This window comes from Lichtheimia ornata (assembly GCF_029851405.1).
Source record: "Lichtheimia ornata isolate CBS 291.66 chromosome Unknown scaffold00044, whole genome shotgun sequence".
Classification (NCBI taxonomy): domain Eukaryota; kingdom Fungi; phylum Mucoromycota; class Mucoromycetes; order Mucorales; family Lichtheimiaceae; genus Lichtheimia; species Lichtheimia ornata.
The window spans coordinates 17,896-43,815 of NW_026695364.1; the positions used below are offsets into that span (position 1 = coordinate 17,896).

General features: G+C 43.3%; 11 protein-coding genes and 1 non-coding gene across 12 annotated transcripts; 8 read left to right on the forward strand and 4 right to left on the reverse strand.

Annotated features, from left to right (window-relative positions):
- Positions 1–45: 45 nt before the first annotated feature.
- On the forward strand, positions 46–3,437 carry O0I10_008333 (ATP-dependent protease La; the record flags this gene model as incomplete). Its single annotated transcript, XM_058488337.1, has 5 exons — positions 46–922; positions 985–1,577; positions 1,646–2,723; positions 2,783–3,007; positions 3,067–3,437. The coding sequence occupies 5 exons, from the start codon at positions 46–48 to the stop codon at positions 3,435–3,437; spliced, it is 3,144 nt and encodes a 1,047-aa protein (XP_058340807.1).
- Positions 3,438–3,719: 282 nt separating this feature from the next.
- Positions 3,720–4,711, forward strand: O0I10_008334 (uncharacterized protein; the record flags this gene model as incomplete). Its single annotated transcript, XM_058488338.1, has 4 exons — positions 3,720–4,280; positions 4,338–4,415; positions 4,471–4,565; positions 4,621–4,711. 4 exons carry the CDS (start codon positions 3,720–3,722, stop codon positions 4,709–4,711), a joined length of 825 nt encoding a protein of 274 aa, XP_058340808.1.
- A 327-nt stretch (positions 4,712–5,038) lies between these two features.
- On the forward strand, positions 5,039–5,679 carry O0I10_008335 (uncharacterized protein; the record flags this gene model as incomplete). The annotated part of the gene is made up of 4 exons (XM_058488339.1): positions 5,039–5,121; positions 5,178–5,337; positions 5,406–5,517; positions 5,585–5,679. The coding sequence occupies 4 exons, from the start codon at positions 5,039–5,041 to the stop codon at positions 5,677–5,679; spliced, it is 450 nt and encodes a 149-aa protein (XP_058340809.1).
- A 69-nt stretch (positions 5,680–5,748) lies between these two features.
- On the reverse strand, positions 5,749–6,947 carry O0I10_008336 (uncharacterized protein; the record flags this gene model as incomplete). Its single annotated transcript, XM_058488340.1, has 7 exons — positions 5,749–5,909; positions 5,966–6,173; positions 6,230–6,405; positions 6,467–6,538; positions 6,602–6,702; positions 6,754–6,805; positions 6,872–6,947. 7 exons carry the CDS (start codon positions 6,945–6,947, stop codon positions 5,749–5,751), a joined length of 846 nt encoding a protein of 281 aa, XP_058340810.1.
- A 1,672-nt stretch (positions 6,948–8,619) lies between these two features.
- Positions 8,620–9,030, reverse strand: O0I10_008337 (uncharacterized protein; the record flags this gene model as incomplete). Its single annotated transcript, XM_058488341.1, has 3 exons — positions 8,620–8,760; positions 8,834–8,902; positions 8,977–9,030. 3 exons carry the CDS (start codon positions 9,028–9,030, stop codon positions 8,620–8,622), a joined length of 264 nt encoding a protein of 87 aa, XP_058340811.1.
- A 1,348-nt stretch (positions 9,031–10,378) lies between these two features.
- O0I10_008338 lies at positions 10,379–10,452 on the forward strand. Its single transcript has one exon. It is a non-coding gene; the product is annotated as a tRNA-Val (tRNA).
- A 2,278-nt stretch (positions 10,453–12,730) lies between these two features.
- O0I10_008339 (uncharacterized protein) lies at positions 12,731–14,865 on the forward strand (the record flags this gene model as incomplete). Its single annotated transcript, XM_058488342.1, has 10 exons — positions 12,731–13,021; positions 13,077–13,149; positions 13,203–13,315; positions 13,366–13,528; positions 13,588–13,916; positions 13,974–14,060; positions 14,123–14,242; positions 14,306–14,538; positions 14,603–14,673; positions 14,744–14,865. 10 exons carry the CDS (start codon positions 12,731–12,733, stop codon positions 14,863–14,865), a joined length of 1,602 nt encoding a protein of 533 aa, XP_058340812.1.
- Positions 14,866–15,161: 296 nt separating this feature from the next.
- O0I10_008340 (uncharacterized protein) lies at positions 15,162–16,164 on the reverse strand (the record flags this gene model as incomplete). Its single annotated transcript, XM_058488343.1, has 3 exons — positions 15,162–15,332; positions 15,403–15,785; positions 15,852–16,164. 3 exons carry the CDS (start codon positions 16,162–16,164, stop codon positions 15,162–15,164), a joined length of 867 nt encoding a protein of 288 aa, XP_058340813.1.
- A 419-nt stretch (positions 16,165–16,583) lies between these two features.
- Positions 16,584–18,738, forward strand: O0I10_008341 (uncharacterized protein; the record flags this gene model as incomplete). The annotated part of the gene is made up of 10 exons (XM_058488344.1): positions 16,584–16,874; positions 16,935–17,007; positions 17,061–17,173; positions 17,235–17,397; positions 17,456–17,784; positions 17,844–17,930; positions 17,999–18,118; positions 18,182–18,414; positions 18,476–18,546; positions 18,617–18,738. The coding sequence occupies 10 exons, from the start codon at positions 16,584–16,586 to the stop codon at positions 18,736–18,738; spliced, it is 1,602 nt and encodes a 533-aa protein (XP_058340814.1).
- Positions 18,739–19,034: 296 nt separating this feature from the next.
- Positions 19,035–20,245, reverse strand: O0I10_008342 (uncharacterized protein; the record flags this gene model as incomplete). Its single annotated transcript, XM_058488345.1, has 4 exons — positions 19,035–19,205; positions 19,277–19,675; positions 19,741–20,145; positions 20,210–20,245. 4 exons carry the CDS (start codon positions 20,243–20,245, stop codon positions 19,035–19,037), a joined length of 1,011 nt encoding a protein of 336 aa, XP_058340815.1.
- Positions 20,246–21,223: 978 nt separating this feature from the next.
- On the forward strand, positions 21,224–23,378 carry O0I10_008343 (uncharacterized protein; the record flags this gene model as incomplete). The annotated part of the gene is made up of 10 exons (XM_058488346.1): positions 21,224–21,514; positions 21,578–21,650; positions 21,704–21,816; positions 21,878–22,040; positions 22,099–22,427; positions 22,484–22,570; positions 22,639–22,758; positions 22,822–23,054; positions 23,116–23,186; positions 23,257–23,378. 10 exons carry the CDS (start codon positions 21,224–21,226, stop codon positions 23,376–23,378), a joined length of 1,602 nt encoding a protein of 533 aa, XP_058340816.1.
- A 293-nt stretch (positions 23,379–23,671) lies between these two features.
- On the forward strand, positions 23,672–25,729 carry O0I10_008344 (uncharacterized protein; the record flags this gene model as incomplete). The annotated part of the gene is made up of 7 exons (XM_058488347.1): positions 23,672–23,942; positions 24,021–24,105; positions 24,170–24,930; positions 25,035–25,149; positions 25,208–25,342; positions 25,403–25,487; positions 25,544–25,729. 7 exons carry the CDS (start codon positions 23,672–23,674, stop codon positions 25,727–25,729), a joined length of 1,638 nt encoding a protein of 545 aa, XP_058340817.1.
- Between the last annotated feature and the right edge of the window lie 191 nt (positions 25,730–25,920).

The following is a 25,920-nucleotide window of genomic DNA, read 5'->3' on the forward strand; positions in this document are numbered from 1 at the left end:
TTGTTCCTTGTCAGTCGTTCAAAGATCTCGGCCCATTCTCGCAGCATGAACCATTCTATCCTTGTCCACGTCTCCAAAAAGATCACGCGTTCTCAATTGAACCGGGCCATTGCGTCACAATTGCATTCACAGGCGCCTCAAGCGAAACGAGCATTTTCGTCAACCAGCACGTCAGCATCGATAACGATTTGGGGATCGCAGAGCACAGTTGAATCACTCCAATCTCGGAAGACGGGTTCATTGTTGGTCGGTTTGCAACCTATTCGAAGCACGAGTTCCTTGAAGCGGCATATCAGCACACTCCACCTTAGAGAGAGGGATCCTGCCAGCGACGGCTCTTCGGCAGAGAATGGTTCCGGGATTGGTTCATCCTCTTCATCCAGCGGTGAAAACGGCAACAACGGCGACAATGATGACAAATCCTCCAAGCATTTATTCAATTCAAGCGACAACAATCAGCTACAGAAACCATCCGTTCCTGAAGTATATCCACAAGTGCTCGCACTACCCATTGCTCGACGACCTTTGTTCCCTGGATTCTATAAAGCTGTCGTTATCAATGACCCCAATGTCACAGGTGCCATCAAGGATCTTCTTAAGCGAGGTCAGCCTTATGTCGGTGCCTTTTTGCTCAAAGATGAAAATGTCGATGTCGACACCATCACCAATCTCGACCAAGTTCACAAAGTCGGCGTATTCGCTCAAATCACCAGCGTATTTCCAGCGAATAATGGCTCAAAGAATAAGGACGAGGATGGTGGATTAACGGCTGTCTTGTATCCTCATCGTCGAATTGAAATCACCGAGTTGATCAACACCAAAGGAAAGGGAGCCATAGAGGCAAAGGTGGAAGAGCATGACAACAAGGTGGAGAATGTTAAATCTGAGACCGAGACACAAGAGCTTGCTACAAAGGAAACGAGTAAGTTTATTCGCTAGGTTCTTGATATCACATTTATACTAATCCAATTTATATATCAAAAGGTGAACACGAGGTTGTTGAAGAAAGCAAAGACTCGCAATATGCTACATCATTCTTGGCGAACGAGCATTCTGTTTCCTTGGTCAACGTTGAGAACATGTTGGATTCCACCTATGACAAAAAGGATCCTGTTATCCGAGCAGTTACCTCTGAAATCGTATCCGTATTCAAGGAGATTGCTTCCCTCAACCCACTCTTCCGTGACCAGATCGCTAGTTTCTCAATGTCTCAATCTGCCGGCAATGTATTTGAAGAACCTGCCAAGCTAGCCGATTTTGCTGCAGCTGTTTCAACCGGTGAACCCCTTGAATTGCAAGAAGTTATGGAGACTTTGAATGTCCAAGATCGTTTGCAAAAGGCCCTTATCGTATTGAAGAAGGAGCTCATGAATGCCCAACTTCAAAACAAGATATCCAAGGATGTCGAGAACAAGATTGCCAAGCGACAACGAGAGTATTACTTGATGGAGCAATTGAAGGGTATCAAGAAGGAGCTTGGTCTTGAAAGCGATGGCAAGGATAAGCTTGTGGAAGGATTCAAAGAAAAAGCATCGAAGCTTGTGATGCCGGAAGCAGTAAGAAAGGTCTTTGATGAGGTAAGAATCTTTGATATGAGTTTGTGAATGATCCATCATGATTAATCTCGATGGTAATTTTTATACAGGAAATCAACAAACTTGCCCATCTTGAACCTGCTGCATCAGAATTCAATGTTACGCGAAATTATCTTGATTGGCTTACCCAAGTTCCATGGGGTCAACGTTCTCGTGAAAATTACAACATTTTCCATGCACGAGGTATTCTTGATGAAGACCATTATGGATTACAAGACGTCAAGGACCGGATCCTTGAATTCATTGCTGTTGGAAAGCTTCGTGGTACTGTGGAAGGAAAGATTTTATGTTTGGCTGGTCCACCTGGTGTTGGCAAAACGTCCATTGGCAAGAGTATTGCTCGTGCCCTCGATCGAGAGTTCTATCGCTTTTCAGTTGGAGGTTTGACGGATGTGGCAGAGATCAAAGGACACCGAAGAACGTATGTTGGTGCTATGCCTGGCAAGGTCATTCAAGCACTCAAAAAGGTCAAGACTGAGAACCCTTTGATTCTTATTGACGAAGTCGACAAAATTGGACGTGGACATCAAGGCGATCCTTCTTCAGCACTTTTGGAACTCCTTGATCCTGAGCAAAACGGCAGCTTCTTGGACCACTATATGGATGTTCCGGTTGACCTTTCAAAGGTGTTGTTTGTATGCACAGCCAATGTACTCGACACTATTCCTGGACCCCTCTTGGATCGAATGGAGATTATCCAGCTGTCAGGCTATGTCGCAGAAGAGAAGGCTGCTATTGCATCAAAGTACTTGGCACCAACAGCAAAGGAGGCTTCAGGGTTACAGAATGCCAATGTTAACCTGACACCCGAAGCTGTGGATACATTGATCAAGAACTATTGCCGCGAAAGTGGTGTCAGAAATTTGAAGAAGCACATTGACAAGATCTTCCGCAAAGCTGGTTATCAAGTCGTCCAAAAGGTTGCAGATGATAGAAAAGAACCATCAACAACAACAACAACGGAGGATGCTGAAGAGAGGAAACCATTGGAGATCCCTGAAGACATCAAACTTGATATCACAGCCGAGAATCTCAAGGATTATGTTGGACCCCCCATTTTCCAATCCGATCGCATTTACGAAAGACCACCTCCAGGTGTGATTATGGGATTGGCATGGACTAGTATGGGTAAGTTAAGCGATACAAGGATCAACTATTGTGAGTTTTTATTGACAACCATTATCTAGGTGGATCTTCTTTATATATTGAATCTGTTCTTGAATCATCCTTGAAACCAAAGTCGACTCCTTCATTATCAAAGACTGGTCAACTTGGAGATGTCATGAAAGAATCTACCAGCATCGCGTATACGTTTGCAAAGTCATTGATGGCTGTCCGATATCCCAAGAATAAGTTCTTTGACAAGGCCCAAGTTCATTTACATTGCCCTGCTGGTGCCGTGCCTAAAGATGGTTCGTTTACAAAGGGGGATAGGTTTAGGATTTTAGCGAGTACTAATGCATATTTTTAGGACCCTCTGCTGGTGTCACTATGGTTACTTCGCTTCTCTCTCTCGCACTCAACAAGGCCGTGAACCCTGATATTGCCATGACAGGCGAGCTCACTGTGACAGGCAAAGTATTGAAGATTGGTGGCCTCAAAGAGAAGACGATCGCTGCAAAGCGTTCCAATGTTCATACCATTCTTTTCCCCAAGGATAATTTGCCTGATTGGGAGGAGCTTCCAGATCATATCAAAGAAGGAATGAATGGTGTGCCGGTGGATTACTATGATGACGTTTTCAAGATTTGTTTTGGCGATGTTGCGCAAGAAGAAGCTGAAAACGCTTGGGCAGAAGCATTGAAGGCTGCTGCTGACGACTCGAGCGACAAGAACAACTAATTCCTATCCTATTCTGTATCTATACGTTCCCATGCTCCTTTATCCATCTTACGTCCCACCCCTCTCTCACATAGATTGTTTCTACCCCTACCGACAATGTTACCTTTGTAAATTAAAAAGCATGGATTTATAGAGATGTAATAATACAATGCCTGTTGTCATTGACGAGGGAACATTGGCTACTCGTTGTCATGGCAACAAATCCCAATGGCGGGGGATAATTGGTCATGCAGCGCATTTATAGGGGGGTGAAACACTATCACTGCCCCAGCAAACAACGACATGTCTTCTACTTTAGATTCACGATGGGCCACAGACACAGATCGCAGAAGGGCTGATGAAGGCCAAAATGTGTCTCGATATACTGCTGCTCTACAAGCATCTCGGGATCTTCATCCGGCGTCCGACAATCAGCAACCACAACACAATGACAACAATAGGTGGACTAGCTCACCGACGTATAACTCCACTGGATGGAAGAGAAGCAACTACCGATCTGACAAACGCAACGTTGCAAGCTCGCCGTTAATATCTCGGCCTTGGAATGCTATTGCTCTCAAGAGCAAGAAGCCGACTGAACAAAAGAGCTCGTCGCCACCACCACCACCACCGCCACCACGACAACATGAAAGTGAGAGTTCGTCTCCAACTAGTACCCAAGCAATGCAATCGGCACCGCCTATTACATCAAGCCCACAAAATACATCATCCAACTCAACATGTGAGCAGCAGCAGCAGCAGCAGCAGCCCCCTAGCTCAGGAAAGGCACCACATGAACAAATTCCAGTATCAAATCATGAGTATGATGATTACCGAAGCAATCCACATGAAACAAGACAAAGTGTACGTGTTCACAAAGGGCATGGTCGATAATGACATGTTGACATACAATCTATGTAGGCATTGGATGAACAAATGCTGAATCTTCGAATCGAAAGCGTTGATGCAAACAACAACGCAGCAGACATGAGGCAAAAGGTGAGTCCTATTCAATTCAATACCCTTGTCAGTGGACCAATGTTTATCATTCTAGGCCTTGGAGACTGAGGAAGTAGAAACAATCAATAGCCAACCTCAAAGCAACGAGTCAGCGACAGCTGAAGCATACGATATACAGGAAGAAATTCGGTATGATGCTTGCAGCGTGCAATATCATCCATGTCTACTTACCATGTTATGATAGGAGGGAACGTGAGGCGAATGCTGCCCGAAAACTACGAGCAGCACAGGCTCGAGAATGGGATTGCGGTAAAAGCATGGAAGGATGGACATAATTTCAAGTTCCCACCAGCTCGTAACAGATAAAATGGCACAACTGGATCCAATAATAGTTTTGTATTTAACATTTGAAGTGGATGTCTCCAAACCATGTGTACGCAATAGAATTCCCTTGATTCAACAATGTCTCTTTTGCAATAGCGATTTATCTCATACATAAAGAATTGCTCATACAGCTATTTCTCTAAGAATGCAAGTAGCTCTTTGATGATGCCCATGACAAACATAGGAAATGGCAGACACGGCGATCAAAATCGTATCGGGAAAGGAGACCAAGTCATCCGCTGAGGGTAACGCACTCTTTTTGACCCAGTACAGATCCGATGGAGGAAGAAGCACGAAAACGAAAAGAACGATTGTCAGCTCTTCGTAAACGCAAAGTCGATGGAGACAACAAATCAGAAAGGTATTTACAGACTCGCATGGTTTCTGCTTACGGCTTACTGACCATGGAGGGAATAGGACACTTGCATTCCGAAGCTATACACCCAATGACGAGAATCTCAAGCAGCACGTCAATATCGCCACTCCTGATGATGTGGGAGAAACCGTTGAATCTGAAACGAAGAGCTTTACAAAGGATGTCCTTGCAGAAGCTGCTGTGAAGGAAAAAGAGGAAGTGGTATGTATGGATCATTTGAGGGTATATGTAAAGGATCAATGCACCCAACTCACCTATGTAACCCTCAGGATCTTTTCAACCTACAACCCAAAAAACCGAATTGGGATCTTAAACGCGACGTCGAGAAGAAACTTGAACGATTGGACAGACGTACTCAAAAAGCTGTGCTTGAACTCATTCGTAAGTCGAGAGGGGCACATACGTACAAGATGATCGACCATGGTTGTTATTCACACCCTGATGATAGGTCAACGTTTATCAAATGAGACCGATAAAACCGCTAATCTTGCTGAAGCCGTCGCAAATGCAGAAAAGCAGCAACAGCTAGAGAAAGAGGATTGAAACTAGGAGATTTGGGAAAATAAATTATGGTTTTATTGAAAACGCATCATTGAATGAATCGCACACTCGCTACAAGACACTAAGGACTTGTCCACCAGTCCAAGTCTCACCACCACCGAGTTTGACCCAATCAGCAACTGAGCCCACTTCAACGCAGATCATGTTATGGAACTCTTCATCTCCAAAATCACCCATAGCCTTTGCCTTATCAACCCAGGGATTCCAGACAACTAGGAGCATGCGTTATTAGTCTTCCTCTATGGACACCCTTTTCTTGGCAACATACCTGTATCCTTGAGACCGAACTTTTCAATGTCGACTACATTGGATCCACCAAAATTGACTTGAAGCTTGTTGGGGGCATCACAATAAATACGATCCACTTCGGATGACACAGTAACCTCATCACGGGACTCCGTAGCCTTTGCACCATTTTGCACTTTATCGACATAGGTCAATCCTGCCAGACCTTTGACTGAAACCTTGCTAATGTCCTGCATCACTCTATGTCAATAAACGTTCCTTTTCATACACCACAATGTTGACTTACAGGTGCATTGAGATATGTATGTAGCAGAGTATTGAACTCGAAAGTATCTTGATCCTCGTTCTTGACCATTAATGCGGTCTTCAATGAATCGGCAGTCAAGGTCACCGTATACGTCAAGCGGAATGAATGTGGCCAACCATCACGAAGTGTCTTTTCGAGTGCAGTGTCTTTCAATGCTAATATCAAAAAGGTAAATGAACAAGTCTCGCTCGTGTAAATTCAACGCTCTTGTATTACCAAATCGCACTGTAACCTCATCGTTATCGGCAATCAATCCGAGGTATTCCCAGTAAGAGTTACGAGCAAAACCTATATACAACATTAGGAATATCAGAATCCAAATCAACATCATGCAGCAAAACGCAATCATACCGTGCTGGGGAAGAGAGATATTCTCTTTGGTGCCAAAGATGGGGAAAACAAGAGGGATACCACCACGAATAGCCTTGGAACCATCACGAATAGCCTTTTGGCTATGGGGAAGTGTTAGTTATCATTGCCTTGTTCCTTGATGCATCCTTTACCTTACAAACAAGCGCTCAACACCACGCGTCTTCCAGCTTGTAACAGTAGCACCTATGACGAAGCAATGAATAAACCAACCCAGTACAAATGACATGCGTTCAAATAGAATGTTTATACCATAGAGTGCAATCTCGGCAGTTGATCCTGATGGGTGAGAGACGTAAATGACCTTATTCTTTTCTTCTGCAGGCATCGTAAAGTGCTTCTAACGGGATAAAGCGGAAAAAGAACACACTGCTTCCCATGGCGGACTGACAAAATCATCATTTACGCGTGCCAGCAGCATAAAGAGAGCCGCTCGTTCATTTGGCTGCAAACAGCGCCTAGATCATATTGGTTAGACGCCTTTCATTACACAACACTCCCCTTCGTATAACAAACGACCACTTTGTAATGCATGTGTATCAACATTTTAGCGTAGTAAATACCATGCAGTATCTTATCCTAGCTGACTCATCCTTTAGTCATCCGCAATTGCTTTAATCAAAGAAGTAAGAAAGACAACACCCATGCCAAATAACGTATACAACAACTTCTTTTCACAAGGAATGATCGCTGCTGTCAGCAAAGACGATATCTTGTTCATTCGATGATGATCGGCATTGTGCATTGTTACACCAGCTCCGGAGATCCTTATTGAGTCGTTCTCCTACCAAGCCTTTATGGTATGTGCTATCCCACTTGGATAAATCGTATGCGCTGTCGGTGGAACCTTGCTATTACAAGGACAAAGAAAAAGGCAATAGATGATTCAACATACTGCAAGAGGGTAAATACATTGACTCTGTAAGAACAAGAGCAATACATATTTATCGGCCAGGCCTAGCCGTAAACAACATCGTCTTCTTCCTGCTCCAAACCATGTTTTCCCTCTCATTTCCTCGTCCTCCTCATCGATCATATATATGCATCATGAGGTTATCTGCCACACCAATTTTTGTCTTTCACATCCTCAAGTCACTTGCATCGGATATGCTGAACTTTGGATACATTTGCAGGATCTTCCTATGCTCTATATACTATGCTACACAGGCTTCATACAAGCCTTTGTTCCCCAATTCCAACCATGGTCAATAGCGATAGGTAGAGAATGATGATAACGACGCGGAGGAGAAGGCTGACAAACACCACCCGCAATTCTCCCTGTGGTTGCTATGGACCACATCCTAGATGTCGCCCCACCCCTAATAGCATCAAGGTATCAGGGATACATATCAAAAACGGTAATTCAGCGACTACATGTTGGTGTACATGCGTGATTATTTTCCGGGAGCAAGGTAAATGGGTGGCTATTGACGTCGTTGACTCGTTTACGTATGCCTTCACACAATGCATACAATGGAAGCGCGTGATCATATCGAGGATGGCTTTGGCCTTGACGTAAACATGTAGCACTCCAACAGTAAGCATCAGATAAAAGAAAACTATGCCGATGAATTATGGTTGGTTGAAGCAGCATTGTTCTCGTTGGGAGTAGGAGTAATATGGTAACCATGACTCTCACAAACTGCTTCAGTGTTGGTTTAGACATCGGCTTTGGTGGATGGATGGTCTATATGTATGGAATAAATAAATGCTATTGCAACGAGTACTCAATTCTATCCAAACGTGATAAGGAGAAGGAATAACGAAAGTGGGATCGTGAACAGCCGTAAGTGATGGCTCTCCAAGATACTCCTTTCAAAGATCAAGGATCCCCATCTGCCAACTTTTTTGAAACCATTGTACACAATATCTCTCGCTCGCCATTCCAGATTCAACCCATACATTGTGATAACACGTAATCATCCTCGCTTTATAACAGGTGTACAAAAGTTGGATTGCTGATGCAATAGAGATGATACTAATAGGATGTCATTCTACTATTACATGCCACCAGCACCACGTAAGCTCTCCAAGCGCTTGACAATAAACATGCTAGTATCGAGAAAACGCTCCACACAGTTGGCCAAGCAAGCTTCTTCGCTGCGATCGAGCTTGTTGTTGACTTTGCTGATGCACTTGTCCTATATCACATGGCAGCAACATATTAGCATATTCATACTCCCATCCATCGTATGTATGTGTATATCATCCTACCCAGCATCCATCGGTCAAGGTGTGCACAGTTTGTTGAACGCGAGCTTTGGCGTTTTCACCTTCGAGAAACTAAAATAAAAAAAGAGGAATCAGCCCATCAAGGTTCAAAGCTACAGCACGAAGAATACTGTTGTTGAACATACCTGAGCCAATTCACGCTGGTCTTGTTCATTAAAGTTGCCCAAACCTTCAGACATGATGTGTGTGGAGAAAAAGAAACAATGGTAAGCCACGACAGCTTACAGCAGCCGGGGACTTTGATCATGCCACGATCGGACTTGGCTTTCAACAAGCAATGTCGCCACTAGTCACTGATGACCATCAATCACTATATCCAACAAGCAAGTAGACTCCTTAGTCCTTATACACACACACCAACAAGAATGTATCCCAAATGATAGCTATATAGACCCAAGATTTCCCATATACTTTCAGTAAATGCTTTTGATCTATCATAGTACCAGCAATCCAAATACATTTCCTTCCATTCGTTGCATCATACATATAGTGTGAGGTGTTTCAGATGATCCTTACAAAAAAGTGGGATGGTATATTAATAGTGCTGAGGGCTAGCTAAAAGAAGGCCATATTCCTGTATACGCAGCAACCTGCAATTTCGCCTTCTAATCTTGTCGACAAAGGAAGATAACTTCTCAAGTGCACAATCGCCAAAACAGCTCTTGTGTCTTGTGGTGAACAGGGTGAAATGATTAGAAACAAGGGAACACAAAGATAGATCGCTTTGAGGTTGACGTTTGTTCTGAATACAGTGCTCCAATGCTTTTATATCTTAATTCTAGTATCGGGTGTATAGTATGCTGGTATAGAACGATGAAAAGGATGTGCGTGATGATGCATGTAAATGTAGTCGCATTGGATCATGATGCCTTGTTATGATGGATAATGTTTAATCGATAATCTCAGTGTCATTTGATATACATGTGCACCACAGCTCTTGCACGATAATGTCTACACGAATCAATGTCAAAGCTTACCAACGGTGTGTTCGTGATGGGTGCTTTCGGCCAGTGTTGGAATCAGTCCAACGTGTTAAAAATTGCAAAGCTTGTGGCATTCATACATGAAAGATGAAATACATGCCCACAGCCCACATAGAGCATATTCCACATTCATTGTCATTCCCAACTCAATACGAATAGCTCAAGTAGAGGCATGGTAATAAAGATAAGCTATCAAAATCCTCGCTGCATTTCTTTGATTATCCTTTTTGTACTTTTCATACACACACACACACCACATTCCAAGACTGATTTTGCCTGCTTCTGAGTTGGAATTCACTCGGGGGTCCATTGCAGATGAAGACATCACCATTTGGCACCCATTCCGACCAAAATACCTTTTCCCATAAATTGCTAGTTATTGACCTTCCATAACGCTGCATTGACTTTACCACTGGAACGGGTAGATGCTCCGCTGCACAATGCAATTTTTTGCATCTTGCTACGACGACCTGCGAATTTTTCGCATTTGGAAGGTGTTTTGCTTATATAGGAACTTGTACCTCGATAAAACATCAGAAAACAGGATTCCATGGTGTAGTTGGTTATCACACCTGTCTAACACACAGGAGGTCTCCGGATCGAGCCCGGATGGAATCAATGAAAACAGCCATTCAATTGGTTGTTTAATCTTTTATCTTTCTTCTGGAGATCGATCACGTGATATGTTTTCATGGCATTTCGCTGTTTTCTCGTTTTCGTCATGTTTGCCGTCAATTTTGTTGTCTAACGCAATCCCTTTGGTATCTTCCTTTTGTACAAGGCAGGAGATAAGCGAAACTAATAATGAAGAACATCGAAAAAAGGGTATTTGTATCCTAGCATAGGTTATTGTCCAATCTTAGTTTCGTTGTCTTTTCTCTAGATAAGCACACCCACATCGTCCAAACAGGAGGCTCACGTCTCTTCGTACGAAATTTCAGGGGGACATAGAACCAAAAATAGATGTGATAATATTGCATAGAGGCAATAGGACAATAATGCTATTTATGCATACCATCTTACGGCAGCAATCCTATATCTCCGGACGCTTATACGGATACCAAATCTTTGACGAAAATAATTCTCATCTTCTGCATAGGCTTCATCCAACATCCAATCGTGAACATTGTCCATAGTATGATGCATGATGTATAGGTGCTGGTAACAAGAAAGCTGTTATATCACCACCATGCCGGAGCTGTGATAGCGGGGAAAATTCACACTTGTGTGCTATGCTTACCTACTATCAACATCCTAACGACTTCTCTTTTAAAGCGAACGCTTACACTTCCTCAAGCAGCAAGTAATTTGGATGGTACCATGTTGGATGATGGAAATCGCCACCTTGCTATCTCATATCCTCAATGGGTAAGCCTCTCGATCTCACACTTCCCAAGGTAACTTTACAAGAAAAGAAACCGTTATACCCACCCTCCATTCGGGCTGCAATACAATATGCCTCCTAATCCAACTTTTCATATCCGCCTAGCGAGGTAGCTATGAAGTATATGGCTTCTGTGATACAATAAGGAGGAGTTGAAATGATCCTCAGAGAAAAAGTGAAGTGATCCCTCCATTGATTTCAGGACGAGTGATCCATCGTTGAATTGGTTGCTTGGTTTACATATACTACAAATTGGTTTATGCAGCTCAACCTTCTCCTACTGTTACGGAGCCATTATTGCCATACACATAACTTGACGCACCTTCATTATTGGACGTTGCTCACTTATGTACCTTCACAAAAGACAATCACATCACCATCCATTTGTGCAGCTACCTGTCAAGAACGTGCGTGCGTAGCGACCACGTGCCATTTCACTCGGCTCTTCATCGTTCCATTCATGTAGTCATCACACCATCCATTAGGAGAAAGCAACCCCAACACGCTTACGGCATATGTAAAACATAAAGGTGCCTGTATCTCAAGATTTCATAATCAAACGAGGAGTCTCAAGAGAATAATGTTGCTCGGCGGGGTCAAAGGAATCATGTGTGCAAGTTCCACTATCGAGGTGGGCAACCCCAGATTTCACAATGTTGCCACCAGCCAAAGTGGATTCCATCCGTATTTATTAAAACACGTTGCTACACGTAAATAAAGCTGCATCTATACAACGGCTATCTGCTGTTCACTTAAAAAAAGGGCTGTAAGGCAAGTTGCTGCAAGTAAAGAAAGGCGCGTTTAGGGTAATGGAGTAAAGACAAACGTACGAGAGCGTGTTGTATCAAGAGACGCGTGTGTTGTAGTAGAGTGACAAGAAGGCTATGCACGCGCCATGGAGTCGCCATTCAGTCAAAGACTTTTGGATCAAAGCGGCTATAGGAATGAGATGATGGGTTGAAGTGGGACAATCGTTTGCACGTGGTACTTGTTTGAAGAAGAGACTAGAAGCCGAGTGTGGGAAGAACTTGAAATTAAGACACTTGACATGCACCATTTTCTACTACGGCCCGACTCAGTTGCTGCGGTTTATGTATCAATTCCTTATTTTTATTACATAATATGCATTGCCATGTTAAAAGACTAATACTCTCTATCGACAAGCGCGTGATGCGAGTGGACCGCTAAGACTCCTTCCCTGTATACACAAACGACTCTTCACAAACAATCTATGATGTCGCCAGCAGTAACAACAAGGCATACGCATGAATCAGAAAAGTGTGTTGTGCAGTTACTATCGGCGTTCTAATCAATACCTGGTTTACATGCTATATTAAGGCTGTCTAGGCATGGTAAAGTGGCCGTCAAAAGCTGCCGCAGCAGTGAGTGATCATATCCGGGAAGACTTGCTGCGGTTGATAGGTATGTCGTTGTGTCACATGAGCGCCACCCAAAAATGAATATAAAAGCGCGAGTGTCCCAGAATCCGGAACATTAACTATTTCCACAACAATGGATCAGATCACGAGTACCGTCAACACCTACGTGGTTCCTCTCTTTGCTGGTGAGCAAGGAAAGCGTCTTATTCAGCAACACCGGACATCGATTGCTGCAGCTGTAGCCTTGGTCAGCACCTACGCCATTTTCAGATCCGTCACACAAGTGCCTCATCAACTCAAGCATTTGCCCCACCTTGGATTTTTCGATTACATCAAAGCTGTCGTTGCCGGTAAAACGACCGGTGATATCGCTCATGAACTTACAATCCCTATTGCCATGCAATCCAAGAGTGGTCTCTATGTTGTAAGTAGTCCATTCAATTGCATTTCGACATGGCAAATCACTCACCACAAAATAGCGATTCGACAGAGACGGTTGGTCAGTGCACATTGTCGATCCTGGAGCAGCCAAAAAGTTCCTATTCAAAATAGGTAAATGATCCGGTTGGTGTTACTAAGGACACAGAGCGCTGATAATAGATTAGACATCTTCCCTAAGACTGAACATGCAGTACAAGACGGCCAGCTTATTGGTCGTGTCATGGGAACGCGACATATTGCCATTCTCAATGGTCACGAATGGAAGACTCATCGCAAGGTAACAAGCTATCACGCCATCGTATCCAGTTCTCCTAACATAAAAATTAGGTGGCTAATCCTGCATTCCATCGAGCGATGCCTATCAACATTTTCGGTCAAGTCACCCACAGGTTGTTCAAGGTGATGGATGATCAATTGCAATCCGGCCCAATCGAAGTCCATAGTCAAATGACAAGATGGACCCTTGATGCCCTTGGCTTGTTCGCATTTGGTAAGTAATTGCAACCACGTGTTACATGAAAATTCATGCTAAGATGCCGCTGCTGGTAGATTTCGATTTTAATGCTATTCAAGACAACGACAATGAATGGGTTTCTCGTTACAACACGGTCATGACTTCCGCCTTTGAAGTTCCCTATCTCGTGTTCCCGAGCTTGGATACTTGGCTTCTTCCATTCAACCCATCACGTAAGCACAAGCATGCCGAAGCTGACAAGTTGCTTGGTATGATCGATCAAATCATCCTTGAGAAACGCAAGACTCTGCAAAACAAGTCATCCACCACAGCCGAGAAACAAGATGAAGAAAAGGATTTGCTCACAATGATGATCGAAGCTGAGAATTCAGGCGAAGGCGTCCTTACCAACCAAGAGCTTCGTGTAAGTGAAAAGGATGGCAGCTTTCTTTTGTAAACGATATTCATTTCTATCATATAGAATAATGTTGTCGTGTTTCTTATCGCTGGTCACGACACAACAGCAAATGCTTTGGCCACGTTGATCTACGAGTTAGCCGTGAATCAGGTAGGGTATTGTGATGGCGTGAGCTAGTAGTATTATGATGAGGCTAACGAGATGTATGCTAGGATGTGCAAACCAAAGCTCGCCAAGAGGCAATTCGAACACTGGGCGAAGCACCTGAGAATATAGTGCCCACTGCCGAACAAACACGTGATATGACATACATCAACATGATCATCAAAGAGGTATAAAAAGCATTGGTGGTAGGAGTAAGTCCCGCTTTATCACTAATGCCTCTTATTGAATAGAATCTCAGAATACATCCTCCAGCACCAGGTACCGCAACTCGTATCACGCAAGAAGACACAGAGCTCGCAGGAGAATTTATCCCCAAAGGCACTCCCGTGGTCTTGGACATTCATGAGATGCACCATAACCCCAACATATGGTCCAACCCTGAAGAATTCAAACCTGAAAGATTTGCATCCGGCGGAGAAGCTGAGCAACTTGCAAGAAGAGGCATAGCTTGGTTGACATTCAGGTAAGGTTCAAAATGTCCTCATGTATCATATGCTTGTATGACTTATTCATCTTCTTCTCCCTAGTAACGGCGCTAGACAATGCCTAGGTATGAACTTTAGCTTGACAGAACAGCGTGTCTTGTTGCCCATGTTATGTAAGTACATAAAAAATCATCATCCTTATGGACTCTGTATCTTTGTTTACACCACCTTCCTTAAAAATAGTGAGAAAATACGAGTGGCATCTTCCAGAGAACTCTATTCACAAAGACAGATTGGTTACCGGAGGATTATCATTAGTCACTAGCCCAAAGGATCTTCAAGTTGTGTTTAAGCGTCGCTATTAAGATATGCCAATAAATATGATATGCCCCGTTTTTCATGCATCATGCTATTATGGTGATGGTGTTGTTTTTATAACTGTAACAAGGGCTTGCTTAAGGTAGTAGCTATAATAAGGATATCAAATGGGATGTCAATAACTTATGCATCGTGTTGCATGACGCACCCATATGGCAGAGGGTTGCATTACGGAAGGAGGAGATGGAACTATTGACAGCTAACACCTCATAGGAAAGAGATTACTATAGATATCTTGATCATGTTCCTTTTATTGAACTATATAAAGTACACCATTACTTGCTCACATTGGGATCAAGGGCCTGGAAGCATATGACTCTTCGAGGTATTGGCACTCATCCTCAGTCAAATTAATCTTGAGTGCACCAACAGCATCATCCAAATACTCGGCCTTAGTGATACCTACAATTGGAGCTGTGACAAATGACTTGGAAAGCAACCATGCAAGGGCAATCTATTGTAGTAGATCCAAGCAATCTTGACCATGATCCATCATCATCAACGCATCATTTTTATGCACGTACCTGTGCAGGGCTAGCCTTTTTCCTTTCAGCAACTTCCACCAAGCGATCAAAGATCTTTTGGTCGGACTCTCTGATTTGCAAGAGACCAACAGCCAAGTCATTTTGCGAACGTGTCGTGTTCCTGTTCTTGCATTCCAATACGCCAAATGCCAAGGGGGACCATGGGATACCACCGATACCAGCATCAAGCGAGTAAGGAATCACCTCGCGTTCTTCTTCACGATACAACAAGTTGTACAGGTTTTGCATACTGATAAACTTGGTCCATCCATTCTTTTCAGCAATGTGATTGGCTTTTTGGAACTCCCAAGCGTGCATGCTGCTGGCACCAATATAGCGCACCTTGCCATATTTGACCAAGTCATGCAATGCCTCCACGGTTTCTTCAATGGGTGTGCTCTACATAAGTATGCGACCCACAATATCAGTATCAATGATAAAAATTGTACGAATGCACTTATCAAAACGATGGATCTGATACAAGTCAATATAATCCAGACCCAAACGTTTGAGCGATGCATCGCATGCATCAAAGACGTGTTTTCGCGAAAGACCACAGCGATTGACAAGTGCTGGATCCTTGAATTGGGTTCGTGGATTGGGTTTGATGGCCTTGCCAAGGATCTCCTCACTTTTGCCATTGGAGTATACGTTGGCAGTATCGAAAAAGTTGATACCAGCATCGTATGCTTTCTTGATCAAATCAAGCGATTCTTCAGTGTCCATTGCCCAACCGTTCCAGCGAGCATCACCATAAGACATGAAGCCAAAACAAATGCGTAATACCTGCATTGCAGTGTGCAGCTTTGCTGTCATAATAGTGATGCATCTAACGACGAGGCGGGATGAGACTTGTTCACCAAAATAGTTTCCATAGAATGAGGATTAGAGTATCATGCATGCCAAGAGGCCGATCCAATTTCATATCTTCTCACTAGTGATCTTACGATGAATTTGATCCTGGTACCAATAAAAAGACATATGCATCAGGGGACGAAATGTTTAGCTTTCAGCCATTCTAAGCAATACCTGGTACATGCCATTTAAAATGAGATCCGATGGATCCGGAAGCATCCCGCCGGAAACGCGTGCATATTATTGTGTCACATGTAATCCCCAAAAATGAATATAAAAGCGCGAGTGCCAAAGAGTGTGAAACATTAGAGACTACCATCTCCACAATGGATCAGATCACGAGTACCGTCAACACCTACGTGGTTCCTCTCTTTGCTGGCGAGCAAGGAAAACGTCTTATTCAGAAGCACCGGACATCGATTGCTGCAGCTGTGGCCTTGATCAGCACCTACGCCATTTTCAGATCCATCACACAAGTGCCTCGTCAACTCAAGCATTTGCCCCACCTTGGATTTTTCGATTACATCAAAGCCGTCGTTGCCGGTAAATCGATCAATGATATTGCTCAAGAGCTTACACTTCCCGCTGTTAAGCGATCGAAGAGTGGCCTCTATGTTGTAAGTACTACAAGTCCCTTCATTGCATTTCGACATGGCAGATCACTCACTACAGAATAGCGATTTGACAAAGACGGCTGGGCAGTTCATATCGTGGACGCTCTCGCAGCCAAAAAGTTTTTACTCAAAACAGGTAATCGGTCTAGTTATGGCTATTTTCAATACAGCTTTAATGGTGTTCTTTAGATATTTTCCCAAAGACTGAAAATACAATGCAAGATGGCCAGCTTTTTCGTCGTGTCATTGGACCTCGACATATCTTTAACCTTAGTGGTAATGAGTGGAAGACACATCGCAAGGTAATAAGTTACAGTCTACATCTCATGGCATTGGGTCCAGTTCTTTTAACATAAACATTAGGTGGCCAATCCTGCATTCCATCGATCAATGCCTATCAACATTTTTGGTCGAGTCACTGAGAAGCTATTCAAGGTGATGGATGATGAATCGCAATACGGCCCAATCGAAATCCACAACTATACAATAAGATGGGCGCTCGATGCACTTGGATTAGCCGCATTTGGTAAGTAATGCAACCCTGTATTATGTGAAATTTCATGCTAACATGCCGCTGTTGATAGATTTCGATTTCAATGCTGTTCAAGACAAAGACAATGAATGGGTTTCTCGTTACAACACGGTCACGACTTCTGCTTTTGATATGAAATACCTCGTGTTCCCGAGTTTGGATACTTGGCTTCTTCCATTCAACCCATCGCGTAAGCAGAAGCATGCCGAAGCTGACAAGTTGCTTGGCATGATCGATCAAATCATCCTTGAGAAACGCAAGACGCTGCAAAACAAGTCATTCACCGCAACCGAAAAACAAGATGGAGAAAAGGATTTACTTACAATGATGATCGAAGCTGAGAATTCAGGCGAAGGCGTTCTTACCAACCAAGAGCTTCGCGTAAGTGAAAAGGATGAAAAAAAATCGGGTCAAAAATGGTATTGATTTGTGTTGTATAGAGCAATGTTGTCGTATTCCTTATTGCTGGCCATGAAACAGCAGCAGACTCTTTGGCTACGGTGATCTACGAATTAGCCGTGAACCAGGTGAGATACAGTAGTGCGATTCATCATGAGCTATTGTGGTTAAGGACTGGTGGGCATAAAAACATTAGGATGTGCAAGCCAAAGCTCGCCAAGAAGCAATCCAAACATTAGGCGAAGCACCTGAAAATATTGTGCCCACTGCAGAGCAAGCACATGATATGGCGTACATCAACATGATCATCAAAGAGGTATAAAAAAGCATTGATGGTAGAAGTAAGACCGCTTTATCACTAATGGGTCTTATTGAATAGAATCTCAGAATACATCCTCCAGCACCAGGCACCGCAACTCGCACCACACAAAAAGACACAGAGCTCGCAGGAACATTCATTCCTAAAGGCACTCGCGTAACAGTGGATATCCACGAGATGCACCACAACCCTGACATTTGGTCCAACCCCGAAGAATTTAAGCCTGAGAGATTCATACCCGGTGGAGAAGCTGATCAACTTGCAGAAAAGGGCATGTCTTGGTTGCCATTCGGGTAAGATAATCAATGACGTGTTATATGTAAGATGGCTCATTTATCCCCCTTCACCTACTAGTAACGGCGCTAGACAATGCATAGGTATGAACTTTAGCTTGACAGAACAACGTGTCTTCTTGCCCATGTTATGTAAGTACATGAAGTATCATCATCCATGTGGACTCTGTATCTTTGTTTACACTACCTTCCTTAAAAATAGTGAGAAAGTATGAGTGGCATCTTCCTGAGAACTCTATTCACAAAGACAAATTGGTCACCGGAAGATTATCAATACTCACTAGCCCAAAGGATCTTCAAGTTGTGTTTAAGCGTCGCTATTAAGATCTGCCAATAAATATGATATACCCCTTTTTCTCGTGCATCATCCTATTATGGTGATGGTGTTGTTTTTATAACTGTAACAAGGGCTTGCTTAAGATAGTAGCTATAAGAAGGATATCAAATGGGATGTCAATAACTTATGCATCGTGTTGCATGAAGCATTCATATGGCAGAGGGTTGCACTACGTAAGGAGGAGATGGAACTATTGACAGCTAACACCTCATAGGAAGAGATTACTATAGATATCTTGATCATGTTCCTTTTATTGAACTATGTAAAGTACACCATTACTTGTTCACATTGGGATTAAGGGTCTTGGAGCATATGGCTCTTCGAGATATTGGCACTCATCCTCAGTCAAATTAATCTTGAGCGCACCAACAGCATCATCCAAATACTCGGCCTTAGTGATACCTACAATTGGAGCTGTGACAAATGGCTTGGAAAGCAACCACGCAAGGGCAATCTATTGTAGTAGATCCAAGTAAGCTTGACCATGATCCATCATCATCAATGCATCGTTTTTCATGTACGTACCTGTGCAGGGCTAGCCTTTTTCTTTTCAGCGACTTCCACCAAGCGATCAAGGATCTTTTGGTCGGACTCTCTGATTTGCAAGAGACCCACAGCCAAATCATTTTGCGAACGTGCGGTGTTCCTGTTCTTGCATGCTAATACGCCAAATGCCAAGGGGGACCATGGAATACCACCGATACCAGCATCAAGCGAGTAAGGAATCACCTCGCGTTCTTCTTCACGATACAACAAGTTGTACAGGTTTTGCATACTGATAAACTTGGTCCATCCATTCTTTTCAGCAATGTGATTGGCTTTTTGGAACTCCCAAGCGTGCATGCTGCTGGCACCAATATAGCGCACCTTGCCAGATTTGACCAAGTCATGCAATGCTTCCATGGTTTCTTCAATGGGTGTGTTCTACATAGGCGACCCAACATAGTATCAGCATCAATGATGTTGAAACATGTACGAATGCACTTTACCTTATCAAAACGATGGATCTGATACAAGTCAATATAATCCAGACCCAAACGTTTGAGCGATGCATCGCATGCATCAAAGACGTGTTTTCGCGAAAGACCACAGCGATTGACAAGTGCTGGATCCTTGAATTGGGTTCGTGGATTGGGCATTTCATATCCCTCTCTGACAGGAAAGTACACCTTGGTGGCAACAACAATACGATCACGCGGCATGTTGAATTGTTTGATGGCCTTGCCAAGGATCTCCTCACTTTTGCCATTGGAGTATACGTTGGCAGTATCGAAAAAGTTGATACCAGCATCGTATGCTTTCTTGATCAAATCAAGCGATTCTTCAATGTCCATTGCCCAGCCGTTCCAGCGAGCATCACCATAAGACATGAAGCCAAGGCAAATGCGTGAGACCTAATATAGGTAGTAATGTGAGCATCCTATCCGTATGCTCGAATGATCCATTGTGCTAACTTACACGAAGACCAGTCTTTCCAAGATTTGCGTATTCCATATTCTATTTTTCTTTCAATAGAGGAATGCTCAAAGTTGTTACCCATTTCTCTCGCACATTTATACGTTAGATACTACCGATGCGTTAGATACTATATACGATAAAAGAGTATCATTGCCACGTAAACCTTTTGCTCATTTTGGTATATGGATAGGGTAAAATGGCCAATGATAGCTGGTAAGGATGTCGGTGGTTGATAACCCGAGTAGCCATACTAAATCATCGTTGTCGGTCAAATGAATAGGCGACTGGTTTGATTGGATGACGATGATGGTTTTGTAGAATATGGAACAAATCTATACAAGGAGGATGGATCAATGATCCAATAAGGCGGAGAAAACAAAAACTAAACGCCATTCACAAAAATGTCTTTTCGTCAACTAGGTCCCCTCCTCCTCAAATGATGGTATGCCATGGTCTACAATCTTTATCCTGGTTTCAACCCCACTCACTTTTACAACACCGGCATACGGCGTCCGAGCTCAAGTGATACCAATTATACATGCTGGTACTTAATTTACTATTCTTGCATGATATGCATTGCAGTGTGCAGCTTTGCTGTCATAATAGTGATGCGATCTAAAGACGAGGCGTGATGCGATTGGCTCGCCAAAATATATTGCCATAGAATGAGGATTAGGGGTATCTATCTGCCGAAACCACAGATTGGCTCTCATCATTCATGCCAAGAGGCCGATCCAATTTCATATCTTCTCACTAGTGATCTTATGATGGATTTGATCATGGTTCCAATAAAAAAGACATATGCATCAGGAGACGAGATTTTTAGCTTTCATCCATCCTAATCAATACCTGGTACATGCCATGAAAGCTGTAAAAACGAGGTCCGGTGGATCCGGAAGCATCCCGCCGAGTGAGAAACGCGCGGATATTATTGTGTCACATGTAATCCCAAAAAAATGAATATAAAAGGCGAGTACCAAAGAGTGTGAAACATTAAAAACTACTATCTCCACAATGGATCAGATCACGAGTACCGTCAACACCTACGTGGTTCCTCTCTTTGCTGGTGAGCAAGGAAAACGTCTTATTCAGAAGCACCGGACATCGATTGCTGCAGCTGTGGCCTTGGTCAGCACCTACGCCATTTTCAGATCCATCACACAAGTGCCTCGTCAACTCAAGCATTTGCCCCACCTTGGATTTTTCGATTACATCAAAGCTGTCGTTGCCGGTAAATCGATCAATGATATTGCTCAAGAGCTTACACTTCCCGCTGTTAAGCGATCGAAGAGTGGCCTCTACGTTGTAAGTACTACTACAAGTCCCTTCATTGCATTTCGACATGGCAGATCACTCACTACAGAATAGCGATTTGACAAAGACGGCTGGACCGTTCATATTGTGGACCCCCTCGCAGCCAAAAAGTTTTTACTCAAAACAGGTAATCGGTCTAGTTATGGCTATTTTCAATACAGCTCTAATGGTGTTCTTTAGACATTTTCCCAAAGACTGAAAATGCAATCCAAGATGGCCAGCTTATTCGTCGTGTCATTGGATCTCGACACATCGTCAACCTTAATGGTCACGAGTGGAAGACACATCGCAAGGTAATAAGCTATAGTCTACATCTCATGGTATTGGATCCAGTTCTTTTAACATAAACATTAGGTGGCCAATCCTGCATTCCATCGATCAATGCCTATCAACATTTTTGGTCGAGTCACTGAGAAGCTATTCAAGGTGATGGATGATGAATCGCAATACGGCCCAATCGAAATCCACAACTATACAACAAGATGGACGCTCGATGCACTTGGATTAGCCGCATTTGGTAAGTAATGCAACCCTGTATTATGTGAAATTTCATGCTAACATGCCGCTGTTGATAGATTTCGATTTCAATGCTGTTGAAGACAAAGACAATGAATGGGTTTCTCGTTACAACACGGTCATGACTTCCGCCTTTGACATTAAATACCTCGTGTTTCCGGGCTTGGATACTTGGCTTCTTCCATTCAACCCATCGCGTAAGCAGAAGCATGCCGAAGCTGACAAGTTGCTTGGTATGATTGATCAAATCATCCTTGAGAAACGCAAGACGCTGCAAAACAAGTCATCCACCACATCCGAGAAAAAAGATGGAGAAAAGGATCTACTCACAATGATGATCGAAGCTGAGAATTCAGGCGAAGGCGTTCTTACCAATGAAGAGCTTCGTGTAAGTGATAAGGATGAAAAATGGTTCAAAAGTGGGTATTGATTTGTGTTGTGTAGAGCAATGTTGTTGTATTCTTTATTGCTGGCCATGACACAACAGCCAATTCTTTGGCTACAGTGATCTACGAATTAGCCGTGAACCAGGTAAGATACATTAGTGCGATTCATCATGAGCTATTGTGATTAAGGACTGGTGGGCATAAAAACATTAGGATGTGCAAGCCAAAGCTCGCCAAGAAGCAATCCAAACATTAGGCGAAGCACCTGAGAATATAGTGCCCACTGCAGAGGAAGCACGTGATATGACATACATCAACATGATCATCAAAGAGGTATAAAAAAATTGGTGGAATAGAAGTAAGATCGCTTTATCGCTAATGGCTCTCATTGAATAGAATCTCAGAATACATCCTCCAGCACCAGGTATCGGAGTTCGCACCACACAACAAGATACAGAGCTCGCAGGAACATTCATTCCCAAAGGCACTCGCGTAACAGTGGATATCCATGAGATGCACCACAGCCCTGACATTTGGTCCAATCCTGAAGAATTTAAGCCTGAGAGATTCATACCCGGTGGAGAAGCTGATCAACTTGCAGGAAACGGCATGTCTTGGTTGCCATTCAGGTAAAATAATCAATGGTGTGTCCTATGTAAGATGGCTCATTTATCCCCCTTCGTCTACTAGTAACGGCGCTAGACAATGCATCGGTATGAACTTTAGCTTGACAGAACAACGTGTCCTGTTGCCCATGTTATGTAAGTAACAAAACGACCTTCATCCATTGTGTGCGTAGTATCTTTTCTCACACTTTGCTTGAAAACATAGTGAGGAAATACGAATGGCATCTTCCCGATGACTCCATCCATAAGAAGCGATTGAATACCGGAGGTGTGTCCTTGGTCACTAGCCCAAAGGATCTTCAAATTGTGTTTAAGCGTCGTTATTGAAATGACAAGTTGTATCAATAAATTGCTGCTTTCCCATGTAATAGTTTATTCACAATTGAGGTGTGCCCAAAAGGTAACCATAAGATAAAAATGTCTACAAGTCAAGTCATGTTGCATGAAACATCCATGTGTCATGCATGTGTAACGAAGAGTTATAGATGGTTGACACGTGGAGACTGCACCAGCCCAGCAGTAGCATGTTGCACCAACAAAACCCATTCATTCAATAGAGGCACACACACAACTGCGACTCTTCTCTCTTTTTCCTTTCCTTTCCTTCTCTTTGTTTCAAAATGACCGGTGGCCATCCCCTCGATGCTGATAACGACTTGTCACCACCGCCATCCCGAGATCAATCGCCGAGTCCCAGCAGCTATCCCGATGAGGATGAGATGGTGGCAGCTACAACCAGTCGACAACGGCCCATGAGTATGCCTCCTCATATGCATAGCTTCCGAGGATTCTCTCCCATACCCGATAATGTGGTGCGTGCAAGCAGTCCATTTGGACGACGCTATCTGAAACCGATTAATGGAATTCAGACCAAAGGATTCGCCCGTTCAGGTACCAGAAATAGGGGATGGGGCAGCATTACTGCTCGAGAAAAGCGGGGCTAAACGAGCAATCTATATGGATGTATAGCACAACGACGATCTTCGGTTGTAACACTAGGATCCATTGAACGACTTCAAAACTTTTATGCAGCCAAAGAACTCAAAGTCAACAAGTGAGTATCTCTTGACTATATACGTATCACTCAACTCATGTACATGTGTATGCATCCATAATAGGACTGGTATGCTTGGCTTTAGAAAGAGCGCAACACCTTTGGTTGAGGAACCTGAAGGAATGAACGATGAGGATGATGATGATGATGCCGACTTGGATCAATTACCGACCCCTCAAGCACCACCTCCCAGTTGGATGGATTTGGATGTGGAAACTGATTTGGATGTGCTCTTGAAAGAATGCTTTGATGATATCCAGCATACGTTGACACAATGGGCCATGGTGACGGGTCCTCGGCAACATCCTAGTTCCAGTAGTCATGGTAGCAGCACCAGCAGCAATGAAGAAGAGGATAAGGGATTTCAAATATTGCCATTATTGGATTCAGTCACCAAGATGATCAACTCAGTGAAAAATTACATGCATCAACGGCACGATTTATCAGACACAGCACAAAACAAGGTGCGACATGCAGCTTTGGATTTATTGAATGCCTTAAAGACGCTCGAGACTCGATTTCGAAAAGATGGCGAGAATGATGAACATGGCGAATATGCATATCACAGCTCTGAATTTGGCATGCTGGAACAAGAACGAAAGGCTATTCATGCTTATCTTTCCACAGTTGAAAAGTATGCCTTCAATCCACCCCATCATATCGGTAGTCCACCTGCTGTATTTTCTCCAGAGATTCGAGCTCTCATGCTAAAGACAGCTGTACATCATCATCAAGAGGAGGAGGGGGAGGAGAATCAAAATGCTTCATCAGGTGGCGGTGTGCCGGTGTGGCTGCAGCGTAGCACGTTTCAGAATGACCCACAGGGTAAGTGGCATGACGCAATAGAGGGGATATGAGATTAGCTAGGGGGTTGTGTGTGCATGCAGTACAGTAATAATCGATGATGCTAAGCTCTTTATCCAAGATAGGTCGATATCATGCATTGCTGCAAGATAACAATATCGAGACCACCGAAGATGAACAATCCACAACGTGTTTACCCGATCCACATGAAGATCCTGATGGATTCCTGGCATCCCTTGCGTAAGTGTTATCGAAGACAAGGAATAACGAATAAGTGTATACTAAATTTACATTATAGAGATGGTATTGTTTTATGCAATGTATACAACAATATCGTGAAACGATCTCGACGTCCCTTTGGATTCATCAATAAGGTTCACAAGGATACCAAACGTACATATCGCGCCATTGAGAACCTTCGATTCTTTGCTGCGTAAGTACTTTTGTGGATGGCAAAATGAATGATGGCTCATTGACAGCTATTCTCTACCAGGGCATGCTCATTCCGATTCGAATTAACCTTTGAGGGCTTTGAGCCTTCTGAAATCGCTCGCAAAACAGAAAAGGGGCTTACAGCGGTAAATATGGGGGTTTGGGAAGCGTAGCTACCAGGATATTGATGGATGGAACATAGCTCGACAAGGCGCTAACAGCTTTCTGTGAATGTGTCATTCGTGAATTGAGAGAGTATGTCGATACCGCGAGCAAGCAGCGTTCACTACCAGCAAAACCACCCATGCATGAAGATGTGGCTGACTATCTCGACAAGAAGCTCACTCTCGATGATGATGGCGATAATGACGATGACCACCAGCAATAAGAGTGCATGATTCCCCTACCACCTTGATACTCGCACGTTCCTTCTTCAATATTATCATTATCATAGTACATCATTCCATTTCAGACAGCTTTAGACTACATGTTTATATCCTTTATTCCCCTTTCAACATATACTAAATCTATAATCTCGTGCACATCCATTGATATAAGTAAGAGGAGAGTGTCCTTGTA